Source organism: Globicephala melas, chromosome 19 (genome assembly GCF_963455315.2).
Source record: "Globicephala melas chromosome 19, mGloMel1.2, whole genome shotgun sequence".
NCBI classification, from domain to species: Eukaryota; Metazoa; Chordata; class Mammalia; order Artiodactyla; family Delphinidae; genus Globicephala; species Globicephala melas.
The window spans coordinates 17,976,981-17,992,985 of record NC_083332.1 but is presented as its reverse complement, the minus strand read 5'-3'; the positions used below and the strand labels follow the sequence as shown (position 1 = coordinate 17,992,985).

General features: G+C 39.9%; 1 protein-coding gene across 2 annotated transcripts in view; it reads left to right on the top strand.

The window, feature by feature from the left end:
• The window catches only part of TDRD12 (tudor domain containing 12), an 89,124-nt gene that overhangs the window by 21,348 nt on the left and 51,771 nt on the right, over window positions 1-16,005 (top strand). For both annotated transcript variants that reach the window (XM_030874471.2, XM_060289381.1), the window contains exons 5-8: window positions 271-326; window positions 1,633-1,718; window positions 7,324-7,513; window positions 7,982-8,071. In XM_030874471.2, coding sequence (XP_030730331.1) covers window positions 271-326; window positions 1,633-1,718; window positions 7,324-7,513; window positions 7,982-8,071 — 422 coding nt within the window. The remainder of the gene's footprint in view (window positions 1-270; window positions 327-1,632; window positions 1,719-7,323; window positions 7,514-7,981; window positions 8,072-16,005) is intronic.

Sequence of the window (16,005 nt, the reverse complement as noted above, 5' to 3'; positions counted from 1 at the left end):
CCGTGGAGGTGAGCACAGTAGCTCAGGAAGCCCCAGAAAGGGGCCCATTCTCAGCGAGTCTCTGCACTGGCACAGGCGGGCATGGAAGAGAAGTCTGCTGCGGGGTGCAGCTGGGATCATCACCCCCAGGCCAGAGCCAGACCCCTCGTTACCTGCATCATATGTTCAACGTGTAATATCAGAAACATCCAGTGTATAATTTACTAAATGATGTTAGCGTACTGACCTCAGCTTTTTATTTAATGAGGTTGCCTCTTTTCTCCGTTCCAGACCTGCCAAGAAGTGGGACAGTGCAGCTATTCGGTACTTTCAGAACATCCTAAAAGGTGAGGCAGGTGCATGAACACTGCCGCCTGCTCTGAACTGACGCCTTCTGTTGATGAGAGGGTTTGAGATGTGCGTGCTTAGCTGTCTGACCCCCTTTGCGGGGTTCATAAGTGACCTGGAGCTTCTTCCACCCCAAGTGTCACAATGACCCTGCACCCCTGGAATTTTGGGGGTGGATGTGGGCATCCGTAATTGACAGGTGAAATCAGGAAGGAGCTATGTGGGTGAGGACCCTTACACAATAATGCCTGTCTCTTAGTTGGCATAGAAGCTGCAGCACTGCAAAATAAATTTACGTGCATTTCATTGAACCAACAGTTGATGAAAAGCCTAACTTTTTTTCTGCAAGCAAGGGGTAGTAAATGGATACTTTGTGATCACCGTCATTGCTAATGAAGATGTGTAGGATGTCTCAGCGCCTCTTTAGTGTGCTCTTTTTATTTTATATCCTTGGCTGTAAGACAGACCCTCATTTGAGACATCTGTCCTAACCCCTGGCCGTCTGAGCCAAATAACTGTGCCCAACTCCAGGGCTGTTCTGAGGAGTAGTGAGTTTGCATTGCCTGGGGTGCTGGCCCCTCTCCTCCACTGCCCCACTGTCCGGGTAAAGGAGCAAGCAGAGGCGTTGCACCTGGGAGAAATGGGAGGGGCGCCTCTGATTTTGTAGCTTGGGCCCTTGTGAGCCCACAGGGGGCCCGGGAGACACAGGTTTGGAGGAGGCAGAGTGCTTGGGTTGAATACCGTCCTGCTACGTCCGCATAGCCTCCTCACCTGTAAAACGATAACAGTGCTTGGAGCTGCTACATGGAGCTGCTCTTTGGGGCATTTGGAGGGGTGGAATGGACTCAGGTGAAAGACTGTGACTGGGCACGTGGGTTTGGGAGTCACTGGAAAAGAAGAGAGGGCCCAGAACTGTGCTCGAGGTGCTGTCACAGGGTGACAGGAGGAGGATGGCGGGCTGAGGGGGACGGAGGACACATGGCTGACTTCGTGCCGGGAGAGCCTGCACCTTGCCTTGCCCAGTGCCAGACGCGTTCTGCGGGAGGAGGCTGTTGAATGTTGTGGCGCTGGGTAATCGTGAGTGGTTAGCAGAGATTAACCGGTGAGAAATAGTCATAGTTGTTTAAAGCATACTTTTTTTTTTGGCCTTGCGGTGTGGCATGTGGGATCTTAGTTCCCTGACCAGGGACTGAACCCGCACCCCCTGCAGTGGAAGCATGGAGTCCTAACCGCTGGGCCACCAGGGAAGTCCCTCAAGCATACTTGTAATATCAGCTACTTTATGTTTTGATTTATGCTGTTTAGCAGCTACCCAGGTGGAAGCCAAATTGTGTGCTGTGGAAGAAGACACTTTTGAGGTTTACCTTTATGTAACTACAAAAAATGAAAAGGTAAGTGAAAGAATTGTATTAAAATATTATTAAAAATGCTTATTAAAACAGTACGCACCTAGGAAAACAGTGTCATTCACACAGCATATAAATTTTCTTAATCTTTCAAGGTCTGGCTTAGATCAGAAGTTAGCCAGGTCTGTTTTTCTTCTTTTAATTACTTAAAAAAATTACTTTAGTATTTTATTTAGACAGCATTTTATTGAGTAATGGACAAGAAATTATTCCTATAGTGATGAGTGTGAAATGTTATTTTCTTACGAGAGGATGTAATTTTCTTGAATACACACATTTGGTGTGGTTTTAGTTCCCTGCTTTTTCCCTTCCATAATTTTCTCATTGTATGGACATATGCTCACTGTAAAGAATTCAGATACCATAAGTAGAAAGGAAGTGGGCCTCACCTGTGAGCCCCCTCTTTCCTCCACCCAGTTATTAGCTGTTCACCTTTGGCTGGCTGCCCTTTATGAAGGGTGGTATGAGGATGCAGCAGCTCTGTACCTTGTGCGGAGGTGGGTAGAGCTGCAGATCTAGGGCTGCTCAGGGCCCACAGAGGGCATCTAAAACCTGGATTTATTTTAAAACTTTGTTTTGGAACAATTTACACTTACAGACGAGATGCCAAAATAGTGCCGAGATTTTTGTATGTGCTTTACCTGGGTCCTCCTAATGTTAACCATACAAACAAGCAGTACAATGATTAAAACCAGAAAATTTACACTGATAAAATATAACTTAAAAAAATCTGCAGACCTTATTTGAATTTTGCTGGTTTTTCCACTGATTTCCTCTCTCTGGTTTCAGGTCTGATCTCAGATCCCACATTGCATCTGACTGTCCAGTCTCCTTAGTTTCCTCCAATCTGTGACAGTTGTCTTTCCTCCTCTTTTAAGACCTTGACACTTCTGAAGAGTACTGGCCAGTTATTTTGTAGACTGTTACTCAATTTGGCTTTATTTGATGTTTTCTCATGATTAGCTTGAGGTGTTGCATGCTTTTAGCAAGAATGCTACAGAAGTGATGCCCTTCTCAGTACGTCAGGGCGGGGGTTATGATGTTGATAATGTTTTATTATTTGTCATCTTAATCATGATCACCTGGTTAGGGTGGTGTCTGCTAGGTTTTTCCTCAACAGAGTTACTGTTTATTCCGTTTTGAAATTATTAAGTATCTTACGGGGAGATACTTTGAGACCATGCAGATAGCCATCAATGACTCTTCTCTGCAAATCTTATTTCTGTGGTGTTTGCCCATTTCCATCATGCCCTCTGCATTTTTAACTGGAATCTATGAGGAAGAGCTGACCCTTCTTCCCATTTATTAATTGATTCAATAATTTATCTTAGTATAGACTCTTTGGATATTTATTTTACTCTGAGGATATAATCCACCATTATCATTATTTTCCTGCTCAAGTTGTTGCAGATTTAGTTGTTAGGAGCTTCTTCAAAGTGGCTGATGTGTCCTTTCTGTGTGTCCCATCATAGTTGAAAACTCCTACTTTCTGGTACCCCAGGATGCTCCAAGGCTAATTTTGTCCTTTTCCAGCCCTAGAATCAGCCACTTCTCCAAGAAGTGGTTCCTTTTATTGAAGAATGGTCTTCTGATATTAAGATCAGGGCACTAGGTGTGCTCATTATTACTACTGGGGTGTCATTGATTTCAGGCCCTCTCAGCAGACAGATAGGAAAGACATGTATGTACGTTAACCCACTTACACAAACATTTACGTCTATTCCTAGATCTATCCATCTGTATATATATTAAGAGCTCTGGTACCTCTAATTTCAATCCAGCGCTGCAGGGTTCATTCTACCCCTCCCCTCTCCTCATTCCTAACACCTGTCTCTGACAGTAAGAAACCTGCGTTAGCTACAGTATAGTTACTTGATTAATTCTAGTATTCACATAGAGTAATTTCAGACTTGCTAACCCACATTCCTGTGCAAAAGAAATTTGTCTTTAGCCTTAGAGCATGCAGCCCTGGATGCAGAATTACTTAGGTTAGCTCTTTTCTTCCCTACCCTCTTCAGTGTCATTGTGTTATTCATTTGTAATAAGGTTCATTTGTTACTCTTTGGGTTGTGTTTTGGGTTCCCCCACATTCTTGTTGATTTTGCCTGTGACTTTTCATTGCTTATTTTACAGCTTGGTAAAAATGCCAGAATGTTGGCTCTAGGACCCATCTTGTGAAACATCTTTTAAACAAGTTCTCCACTGACCTGCTTCTTTCTTCTTGCTTTTCTTTCTCTGTGTGTATGGCTGTGTTCGGATGACAACTTGCTTTCCTCAGGGTGTTAAAAGAGCAGAGGCATGCTCAGCGGAGAGAACTTACAGTGGACGCATGAGGTCATAATTGCCAGAAAAGAAAAAATGGGGTCAACAGTCCTTTTCTAGCTCCCGAAGGAAGCACAAGGATGTGTCCCAGCGTGTTCTCTCTCTCTCTCTCTCTCTTTTTTTTTTTTGCTTGTTTTCTTTCACACAAAATTATTTTAAGATACATCCACGTTGATCCTTTTATTGTCAATATCCTTCCATTGTCTGGATATACTACAGTGTGTTTATCCATTCACTTGTTGATGGACATTTAAGTTGTGACCCCTTTGGGGCAACTACAAATGAAACTTCTATGAAGATTCATGTACAAGTCTTCCTGTGGACCTGTGCTTTCATTTTTCTTGAATAAATACCTAGGAGTCCCACTTCTGGGTAGTGTTATAGTATAGGTATTAAGAGCCTACCAAATTGTTTTCCAGAGTGGTTGACCGTTCTACAGTCCCATCAGCAATGAGAGTTAAAGTTCCTTCACATCTTCTTCATTACTTTTATGGTCATTCTCATTGGTGTGTCATGGTCTCTCATTGTAGTTTAAATTTGCATTTCCCCAGTGACTTACGATGTTGAGTATCTTTTCATATGCTGTTTGCAATCCGTATATCTTCGATGAAGTATTCAGATCTTTTACCCATTTTTTTTCCTTTTTTTAAATTGAGGTATAATTGACATACAACATTATATTAGTTTCAAGTGTACAATACAATGACTTAATACTTGTGTATACGTATTGCAAAATGTTTAGTTAACATCCATCACCACGCGTCACAGAATTTTCTTCTGGTGATGAGAACTTTTAAGATTTACTCTTCGTAACTTTCAAATGTGCAATACAGTATTACTAACTATAGCCACCATGCTGTACGTTATATGCCCGTGACTTATTTATTTTATAATTGGAAGTTTTCACCTTTTGACTCCATTCACCCAGTTCATCACCTTCCCCCCGTTTTCCCCCACCCCAGCTCTGGCAACCACCAATCTGTTCTCTGTATCTATGAGCTTGGGGTTTTTTTTTTTTATTTTGTTTTCTTTTGGTTTTAGATTCCACATACCAGTGGAGATTATATAGCATTTGTCTTTCTCTGGCTTATTTCACTTAGCATAGTGTCCTTAAGGTGTTGTCACAAATGGAAAGATTTTGTTCTTTTTTGTGGCCAAATCATATTCCATTGGGTGTATGTATATACACTACATTTTTTTTAACATCTTTATTGGAGTATAATTGCTTTACAATGGTGTGTTAGTTTCTGCTTTATAACAAAGTGAATCAGTTTTACATATGTCCCCATATCTCTTCCCTCTTGGGTCTCCCTCCCTGCCACCCTCCCTATCCCACCCCTCTAGGTGGTCACAAAGCACCAAGCTGATCTCCCTGTGCTATGCGACTGCTTCCCACTAGCTATCTATTTTACATTTACACCACATCTTTCTTTATCCATTCATCCACACATGAAAGCTTAGATTATTTCCATTAACTTGGCTATTGTAAATAATGTTGCAGTGGTCATGGGGATTCATGTATCTTTTCAAGTTAATGTTTTCATTTTCTTCAGATAAATAGCCAGAAGTGGAATTGCTAGATCGTATGGTAGTTCTATTTTTAGTTTCTAGGGGCATCTCCGTGCTGTTTTCCATAGAGGGTATACCGATTTACATTCCCACCAACAGTGCATAAGGGGTCCTTTTTCTCCACATACTTGTCAACACTTGGTGTTTCCTTTTAACAACAGCCATTCTGACAGATGTGAAGTGTTACCTCACTGTATTTTTATTTATTTATTTAATTTATTTATTTTTGGTTGCCTTGGGTTTTTGTTGCTGCATGCGGGCTTTCTCTAGTTGCGGCGAGTGGGGGCTACTCTTCGTTGCGGCACGTGGTCTTCTCACTGTGGTGGCTTCTCTTGTTGTGGAGCACAGGCTCTCGGTGTGCGGGCTTCAGTAGTTGTGGCTCACAGGCTCTAGAGTGCAGGTTCTAGTTGTGGCGCACGGGCTTAGTTTCTCCACAGCATGTGGGATCTTCCCAGACCAGGGCTCGAACCTGTGTCCCCTGCAGGCGGACAGATTGGCAGGCAGATTCCTAACCACTACACCACCAGGAAAGCCCCTCACTGTGGTTTTGATTTGCATTTCCCTGATTATTAGGGATATTGAGCATCTTTCCTTGTACCTGTTGGCCATCCGTATGTCTTCTTTGGAAAAAAGTCTATTCAGATCCTCAGATCCTCTGCCCATTTTTGAGTTGGATTATTTGGGGGTTTGTTTGTTTGTTGCTGTTGTTGTTGTATGAGTTCTTTATGTATTTTGGATATTAACCCCTTATCAGACAAATGACTTATAGATATTTTCTCTCATTAAGAGTCTTTTCATTTTGTTGGTGCTTTCCTTTGCTGTGCAGAAGCATTTTAGTTTGATGTAGTCCCACTGGTTTATTTTTGCTTTTGTTGCCTTTGCGTTTGGTGTCAAATCCAAAAAATCATCTCCAAGACCAGTGTCAAGGAGCTTATCACCTGTGTTTTCTTCTAGGAGTTTTATGGTTTCAGATCTTATATTCAAGTCTTTAATCCATTTTGAGTTTGCTTTTGTATATGGTGTAAGAAAGTGGTCCAGTTTCATTCTTCTGCACGTGGCTGTCCAGTTTTCCCAACACTGGGAATATATATTATTGACTCCTTTTTCATAATTTAATTGACCATATATGTGTGGGTTTATTTCTGGGCTGTCTATTCTGTTCCATTGATCTATGTGTCTGTTTTTATGCCAATACATACTATTTTCATTAGTATCTTTTGTCCATTTTAAAATTGGTTTTGTTTTCTTTATATTCAGTTTTGAGAGTTCTTTATGTATTCTGGATACATGTCCATCCAGATATATTATTTAAAAATATTTTCTCCTTTTCTGTGGTTTGCCCTTTACAGTATCTTTTGAAAAGCAGAAATTTAAAATTTTGATAAAATCTAATTTATCAGTTTTTTCTTTTATGATTTGTGTTTTGTCTTCACCCTCTTCCCAGATCTTTACCTGGCAAAGCCATGTTAGTTCTCAAGCACTTTCAAGTAGACGTTTTTTACATTTTGTGCCAGGAAGGTTGGTCAGAAGTATCTAGTTCACTGTTACTAGAGCAGAAGTCAAGAGATCAATTTCTGTCAAATTATGTTCTATAAAATAATTTTTCTGAAGATTGAAATTTTCGGTTAAGTTCGGCATATTTTCTGAACAGTCACCTGAGTATATTTGTCTTATTCATGAAATGTTTAAAATTATACAGGTTTGTGTGAACGATGATCTGGTTGCAAAGAACTTCGCTTATTATGTATCACCCACGGAGAATAAAAACCTTGATTCTTTAGAGAAGCCAAGATTGAATATAAAGTCAGCATCCTTTTCCAGTAAACTCAATCCAGCACTTACTCTTTGGCCAATGTTTTTGCAAGGAGAAGATTCTCAAAGGATGGAAAGTGAGTGGATTTCACCAGTATGTTTCTCTTAAACTGTCTTATTTATAGGAATCTTAGCGTATTGATATAAATTGTTGTACAGACTTTTCCCCGTATGGAGGCAGAGACTTCGACTCTGAATTTAATATTTGAATTTTAATCCTGGTGAGTTTGTTACAAGTTTTGAGGTTCTAAAAGAGCTGCTGCCGTTTGTTTTTATGAGAACAGGATAAAAAACTATTGTCAATTTCTTATTAACATGGAGTTATATTTTCAGAAGTCCATATGTTCGTAATTTAAAGATATTATCAAAACAAGGTTTTGTTTACTGTTTTAGATACTTTAAAAAAGAGCCAATTATTAGCATGAAAATATGAGAAGATTCAGTCACGGACAATGGAAACAACTTCAAATGTTTCTCTCTACATCCACTTTTGTGTTTTGGGTTTTATTTCATGCTTTAACCCTGAAATGTATTCTTTCTGTCAGAGTCAAGTGGTTTAACTTTTCTGGCAAAGTCTCTCCAGCATCCGTGGCCCAAGGGTGTCGGTGACCTCGGGCCAACCTCTAGGATCCTGGGTGAGTTCTCTTTTGCTCCATTTCATAGGCAATGTAAAAGAACACTCTTAACTATCTAAAGATTGTAGGGGTTGTTTAGAAGGGCTGTGGTAATTCTCTCTCTTTTTCCCTCAATTTAGTGGAACCAATTTATGATGTAGATGCTGACAAAGGTAATTCGCCTTGCAGTCCATAGGATTTTACCATAACATAAAGAACATAACAGGCACTTGTTCATGTGTAGGACTGATTTATTCCAGCCCAGCCACAGGCCAGTGATTATTATTTGTCTTCAGAATACACATATGGATTTATGATTGATTTTTACTTTAAGCAATAGGATACATAGAAATAAGAAAGAGGTGGGGGCTTCCCTGGTGGCGCAGTGGTTAAGAATCTGCCTGACAATGCGGGGGACACAGGTTTGAGCCCTGGTCCGGGAAGATCCCACATACCACGGAACAACTAAGCCCGTGCGCCACAACTACTGAGCCTGCGCTCTAGAGCCCGTGAGCCACAACTACTGAAGCCTGTGCACCTAGAGCCCGTGCTCCACAACAAGAGAAGCCACCGCAGTGAGAAGCCCGCGCACCACAGTGAAGAGTAGCTCCCCCCCCACAGCAACTAGAGAAAGCCCACGTGCAGCAACGACCCAACGCAGCTAGCAATAAATAAATAAATTTATAAAAAAAAATAAGAGGCATTTATGAAATCAGACATATCTAGTCTTTAATTCCATATCCCCAAAGTATTTAGTGAATTGGATTTGTTGGGCAAGAGTGAAACATGCCAGCCACTCTGACGCATGGCTGACTCTCTGTGGTGATTCCTCTGTGATCACTCTTACATTGGGTGAATGTATACCTGTTGATATTTCAGATATATCCATTGTAAACCTCAAGTAAACTAAAGCTTTAGTCAACTAAAATATTCCATGCACCTTAAATTTTTTAAATTACCTTGGTAAGGTTGTTCATCATAGAAAAATACAGATAATTTAAAAAGCCTGTCACCTTTGATGTACCTACTTATTAAAATTTTACAGTTTGTTTTTCCAAAGTTTTCCAGATGTGAGGGTGTTTCTTACAGAAATGGGATCCTACTATACCTACCTCTTTGTAGTGGTTTTTCACTTCTTTCTAGGTCAAATGCATCCAGTATAACCTCTCTGAGGTGAGACTCTGTCAGTCCACTCCCTCCTGTGTGGCACCGGGAGGCCTTATTCCCTCCTGCTGAGTTGGTCAGATGGGCTCTCCTTGTGCAGAGTTTGTGTGGTGGATGTTGGCCTATGTGGCCCCCACCCGTATTCTGATGTGCCTCCTGTAGGGGTCCCAGATGGGAATTTCTGCTGAAAGGAGCCCATTACTAATGGGAATGTGTTATTTCCATCTGTGTTTTTTCCATTTCCACAAGAGCAAGAAAAATACCAGGCCCTTAGATCGTGTTTAACCGCTGTACAGCTTTCCATTGTATAGACATACTATTTCCAGTAGCCCCAGATTGCTGGGCAATAATTGTTTCCTACTTTTCTTTATTACAATCAGTGTTGGAATGAACTCTGCATATCTTTGAAAAGGAAGAGGTTGATGGTAAACAAAAGAAAGCTAATGTGAGATGTGACTGGATTATCATGTAAGAAACAAAATTATTAGATGTTACTTATTCAAGCAAAGATTTCCTTTTTCTTGTTAATTATTGTGAGGCGCTATTTCAATTATATTTTTATTAAGTTTTGGTACTTCTCCTTGAAGTTGCCTTCTTTTTTTCAAAAATCAAAGTGTAGTACTTTTCAATACTTGGCTGAACAGTCAAATAGTATGGAAAAGCTATAATGAAAAGTAATTTTCTCTTGTCCAGCTTCTTCTCACCCAGGCCCCTCCCTAGACGTAAACCTTTTATTTTTTCTTAGCTATTTATCTTGGCAGTTACCTTTAAGTTTTAAAATATTTATGATTATTTTACTCTGCCCAGGCTTACGCATTCTAGACCTTGTCCTGACTTCTGCGGCAGGTTAGCTCTCGCACTCCCGTTCCACACATCTTCAGTCCTCAGATACTCAGGAAGCGCCTACTGTGTGTCAGGCACTGTTCTAGGATTCATCAGAAAAGGAGTCAAAATCTGTTTTCTCGGAGTTTACTTACATTTTCTCAATAAAACTTTTAATTTAAAATGATCACAAACTTCCAGAAAAGTTGGAGAGCATTACAGAGAACTTGATGTTATCCTAAACCATTTGAGAATAAGTTGCCGACTGGAATGCCCCAGCTCTCCCCAATACTTGAGTGTGTTTTTCTTAGAAATAAGGGTACTCTCAAAAATATTCACAGTACAACCCATCTAAATCAGAAATTAACGGTGATACATTGTGGTCATCTAACCCGCAGCTACCATTGAAATTTTGCCGGTTGTCCCACTAATTCCTTTGTGGGAGAAAGATGCAGCTCAGTACCACTTGGTGCGATTCCCGGTCTCCCTCGGACTGCAGCAGTCATCAGTCTTTCCTGGATTTTCCTGACTGTGACACTTTTAAAGATTATGGACCAGTTATTTTGTAGAGTATCCTCAATTGTGGCAGATGATTTCCTGTTTCCAATTACATTGATTTTTGCTCTGATTTTTATTCCTTTTTCTGCTTACTTTACATTTAATTTGCTGTTCTTTTCTAGTTTCCCAAGGTGGAAACTTATATTATTAATTAAAATTTTTTCTTCTATTCTAATATAAACATTTAACGATATCAGTTGCTCTTTACTGCTTTTGCTGAATCCCACAGATTTTGATAAGTTGTATTTTTATTTTCATTTAGGTAAAAATGTTTTAAAATTTCTCTTGATTTCTTCTTGATCTCTATATTATTTAGAAGTGTGTTGTTTAATCTCCAAGTATTTTGGGATTTCCCAGCTATCCTTTTGTTATTAAGTTAGTTTAATTCCGTTCTGGTCTGAGAGCATACATTGTACAATTTCTGTTCTTTTAAGTTTATTTAGGTGTGTTTTATGTGGTCTGTCTTGGTGTAAGTTCCATTTGAGCTTGAGAAGAAGGTATAATCTGCTGTAGGATGAAGTAGTCTAGATATCAATTAAGACCAGTTGATAGGTGGTGCTATTGAATTCAAATGTACTCTTAACTGATTTTCTGCCTGCTGGATCTGTTCATTTTTGATAGAGGGGTGTTGATGTCTCCAACTGTAACAGTGTTCTCATCTATTTCTCCTTGCAATTCTATCAGTTTTTGCCTCACATATTTTGATGCTCTGTTGTTAAGCACATACACATTAAGGTCTGTAATGTCTTTTTGAAGAATTGGGTCCTTTATTATTTTATTTATTTATTTATTTGGTTGCGCTGGGTCTTAGTTGCAGCAGGCGGGCTCCTTAGTTGTGGCTCAAGGGCTCCTTAGTTGTGGCACACAGGCTTAGTTGTGGCATGTGAACTTAGTTGCTGCATGGATGTGAGATCTAGTTCCCTGACCAGGGATCAAACCCCAGCCCCCCCTGCACTGGGGGCACAGAGTCTTAACCACTGCACCACCAGGGAGGTCCCTGGGTCCTTTATTATTATATACTGCTTCTATCCATAATTTTCCTTGTTCTGAAGTCTACTCTGTCTGAAATTAATACAGCTAGTTCAGCTTTTTTTTAAGCTGTAAATTTTTTTATCGAGGTATAGTTAGTTGATGTACAATACATATAAGTTTCTAGTGTACAACATAGTGATTCACAAGTTTTAAAGTTTATACTCCATTTATAGTAATTATAAAATATTGGCTGTATTCCCTGTGCTGTACAACATATCCTTGTAGCTTATTTATTTTTTATGTAGTAGTTTGTACCTCTTAATACACTACCTTTTTTCTTGTACCCCCCCCACTTCCCTCTCACCACTGATAACCACTAGTTTGTTCTCTGTATCTGTGAGTCTCTTTCTTTTTTGTTATGTTCACTAATTTTATTTTTTTAGATTCCACATATAAGTGATATAATATAGTATTTGTCTTTCCCTGTCTAACTTATTTCACTAAGCATAAATCCATCCATGTTGCTGCAGATGGCAAATTTTCATTCTTTTTATGGCTGAGTAATATTCCATTGTGTGTATATGTGTGTGTGTGTGTGTGTGTGTATGTATGTACACACACACACACACACACACACACATATACACCACACTTCCTTTATTCATCTGTTTATGAACACTTAGGTTGCTTCCGTATCCTGACTGTTGTGAATAACGCTGCTGTGAACATTGGGGTGCATGTTTCTTTTCAACTGAGTGTTTTTGTTTTCTTTGGATATATACCCAGGAGTGGAATTGCTGGATCATATGGTAGTTCTATTTTTGGTTATATATATTAAAGACTGTTTGTTTCCTTTGCCTTAGGAGACAGATTCAAAAATGAAATATCGACTACTGTATTGTGCTATACAGTAGGACCTCATTGTTTATCTATTTTTTTGGTGGGGGGCATGCCACAAGGCTTGCAGGACCTTAGTTTCCTGACCAGGGATCAAACTCGTACCCCCTGCAGTGGAAGAGCAGAGTCCTAACCACTGGACTTCCAGGGAGTTCCCTGTTTATTTTATATATAGTAGTTTATATCTGCTGCTCCCAAACTCCTAATTTATCCCTCCCTCCCCCTTTCCCCTTTGGTAACAATAAGTTTGTTTTCTATGTCTGTCAGACTGTTTCTGTCTTGTAAATAAGTTCATTTATCATATTTGAGATTCCACATATAAGTGATATATGATATTTGTCTTTCTCTGCATGACTTCACTTAGTATGATAATCTCTAGGTCCATCCATGTTGCTACAAATGGCATTACTTCATTTTTTTTTATGGCTGAGTAGTATTCCATTGTATATATGTAGCCCATCTTCTTTATCCATTCATCTGTCAGTGGACATTCAGGTTGCTTCCATGTCTTGGCTATTGTAAATAATGCTGCTATGAACATTGGGGTGCATGTATCTTTTCGAATTAGGGTTTTCTCCAGATACACACCCAAGGGTAGGATTGCAGGATCATATGGTAACTCTGTTTTTAGTGTTTTAAGGAACCTCCATACTGTTCTCCATAGTGGTTGTACCAATTTACATTCCCACCAACGGTGTAGGAGAATTCCCTTTTCTCCACACCCTCTCCAGCATTTATTGTTTCTGGACTTTTTAATGATGGCCATTCTGACAGGTGTGAGGTGATATCGCATTGTGCTTTTTTTTTTTTTGGCTGTGTTGGGTCTTTGTTGCTATGCGTGGGCTTTCTCTAGTTGTTTCAAGCAGGGGCTACTCTTTGTCCTGGTGCATGGGCTTCTCTTTGAGGTGGCTTCTCTTGTTGCGGAGCATGGGCTCTAGGTGCACAGGCTTCAGTAGTTGTGGCGCACGGGCTTAGTTGCTCCACAGCATGTGGGATCTTCCCGGACCAGGGATCACACCTGTGTGCCCTGCATTGGCAGGCGGATTCTTAACCACTGCACCACTAGGGAAGTCCCTCATTGTGCTTTTGATATGCATTTCTCTGATGATTAGTGATGTTGAGCATCTTTTCATGTGTCTGTTGGCCATCTGTATGTCTTCTTTGGAGAAAAGTCTCTTTAGGTCTTCTGCCCATTTTTTGTTTTTGTTTTTGTTTTTTTGCGATACGCGGGCCTCTCACTGTCGTGGCCTCTCCCGTTGCGGAGCACAGGCTCCGGACGCGCAGGCTCAGCGGCCATGGCTCACGGGCCCAGCCGCTCCGTGGCATGTGGGATCTTCCCGGACCGGGGCACGAACCTGTGTCCCCTGCATCGGCAGGCGGACTCTCAACCACTGCACCACCAGGGAAGCCCTGCCCAGTTTTTAATTGGTATGTTTGTTTTTTGATGTTGAATTGTATGAGCTGTTCGTATATTTTTGAAATTAAGCCCTTATCAGTCATGTTGTTTGCAAGTATTTTCTCCAGTCTGTAGGTTGTCTTTTGTTTTGTTGATGGTTTCCTTTGCTGTGCAGAAGCTTGTAAGTTTAATTAGGTCCCATTTGTTTACTTTTGCTTTTGTTTCCTTTGCCTTGGGAGACTGACCTAAGAAAACATTGCTAGGATTTATATCAATCTCTGTCTTTTATTTGGTATATTTAGACCAATACCGTTTAAGGTGATTATTGATTTAGTTGGATTAAAATCTGCCAAACTTGTTACTATTTTCTGTTCATTGCCTTTGTTTTTTGTTCTTGTCTTCCACTTTTTGTCATTTGTAGCTTTAATTTAGCATTTTATGTGATTCTGTTTTCTTTTTTAGCGTATCAGTTTTACTTCTTTTTTCACTTTTCTGAATGGTTGCCTTAGATTTTGTAATATACATTTACAACCAATCCAAGTCCACTTTCAAATAAAACTGTACCTCTTTACGGGTAATGTAGTACCTTATAATAACAAAGTATTCCTAATTCCTCCCTCCTGTCCATTGTATCGTTGTTATTCATTTCATGCATTCATAAGTGTACATAGGCGTGTGTGTAATTTATGTATATTTATATATTTCTATATGTATATGCATAAGTAATTAAATACAGTGTCACTATTATTTTGAACAAACTTATCTATTTTCAAAAAACAATTTTTAATTTGCCTTCATTTATTCCTTCTCTAATGTGCATATCCTCAAGCTCAAATATTCTTTCCACAGATGAGTCCAGTCTACTAATAAGCCCATCAAAGGCATTCTTCATTTGTTAGTGTTTTTGATCTCTAGCGTTTCTCCTTGATTCTTCTTAGAATTTCCACGTCTCTGTTTATATTACCCATCTGTTCTTGCATATTGTTTACTTTTTCTTTAGAGCCCTTGGCATATTAATCATAGTTGTACTAAATTTCTGGTGTAATAATTTCAGCAACCCTGCTGTGTCTGACTCTGGTTCTGATTTGCCCTATGTCTTCAAACTGTCACCTGTTTTGCTTTTCGGTATGCCTTGTAATTTATTTTTTTGTTTAAAACCAGACATGATATACTGGGTGAAAAGTAGGCCTTTAAAGATAGGGTTGTAAGATGTAGAGGGAGGGTAAGCGGTCTATAATGCTACGATTAGATCTCCATCTTTGGGAGCCTGTGCCCCTGGGCTGTGACCTTCACATGTGCTTTTCAGTCCTCCACCTCTCCTGCTTTAGGGGGGACAGGATGGCTGGAGGGGGTAGATAGATAGAGTGGGGTATTTCCCCTCCCCCAAGGCGATTAATCTCTGGTAAAGCCCCAGTAGTTTAGGCTCTGGTTAGTTTCTCCCGAGGCCCAGCCTTGTTGAGAACAGAATGTGCTGACATATTTCTAATTGGTTAATTTTCCCCTCCCTTACTGGCAGCCCCAAGGGGATTTTTATATGATCTTCACTGTGAGAACCTGGTAGAGTTCCAGTAGGTAAGATTCACAGAAGTGTTGGGGGCCTTCTGGAATTGTTAACTTACTTTCCCACCCTGAGCCTCCAGGAAGTGGTCAATTACAGTTCAGATTTTTCCTGCTCCAGTGCAGGTTCCTGTGGAGATTTCTGCTCACATCAGTTGCGATTCTCTGTCTCCCGCGTCTGTCTCTCCAGTTGTGGGGGAAGAGGTTTGCCCTGCAACCTCATTTTTTAGGTCAGATCTAATAAGAGTTGTTATTTTTCAGTTGGATTAGCTTTTTACTTATTGTTATGATGGAGTGGTGAATTCCAAACTCCTTACATGCTGGAATCAAAACTGGAAGTTAAATTGAGTTTTGAAATGTAAGATTTCAAAGGGAGTTTGGAATTCACCACTCCATCATAACAATAAGTAAAAAGCTAATCCAACTGAAAAATAACAACTCTTATCATATAACAACAATAACAACAAATAACAATAATCAAATATAAGATTACAGCATTTATTTCTTCATGGAGATTCTAATCGCTTTTCTTTTTCCTGCTTGTATTATCTATCTTTATTGACTCCTTAAGTTGTTCCAGATTCTCATT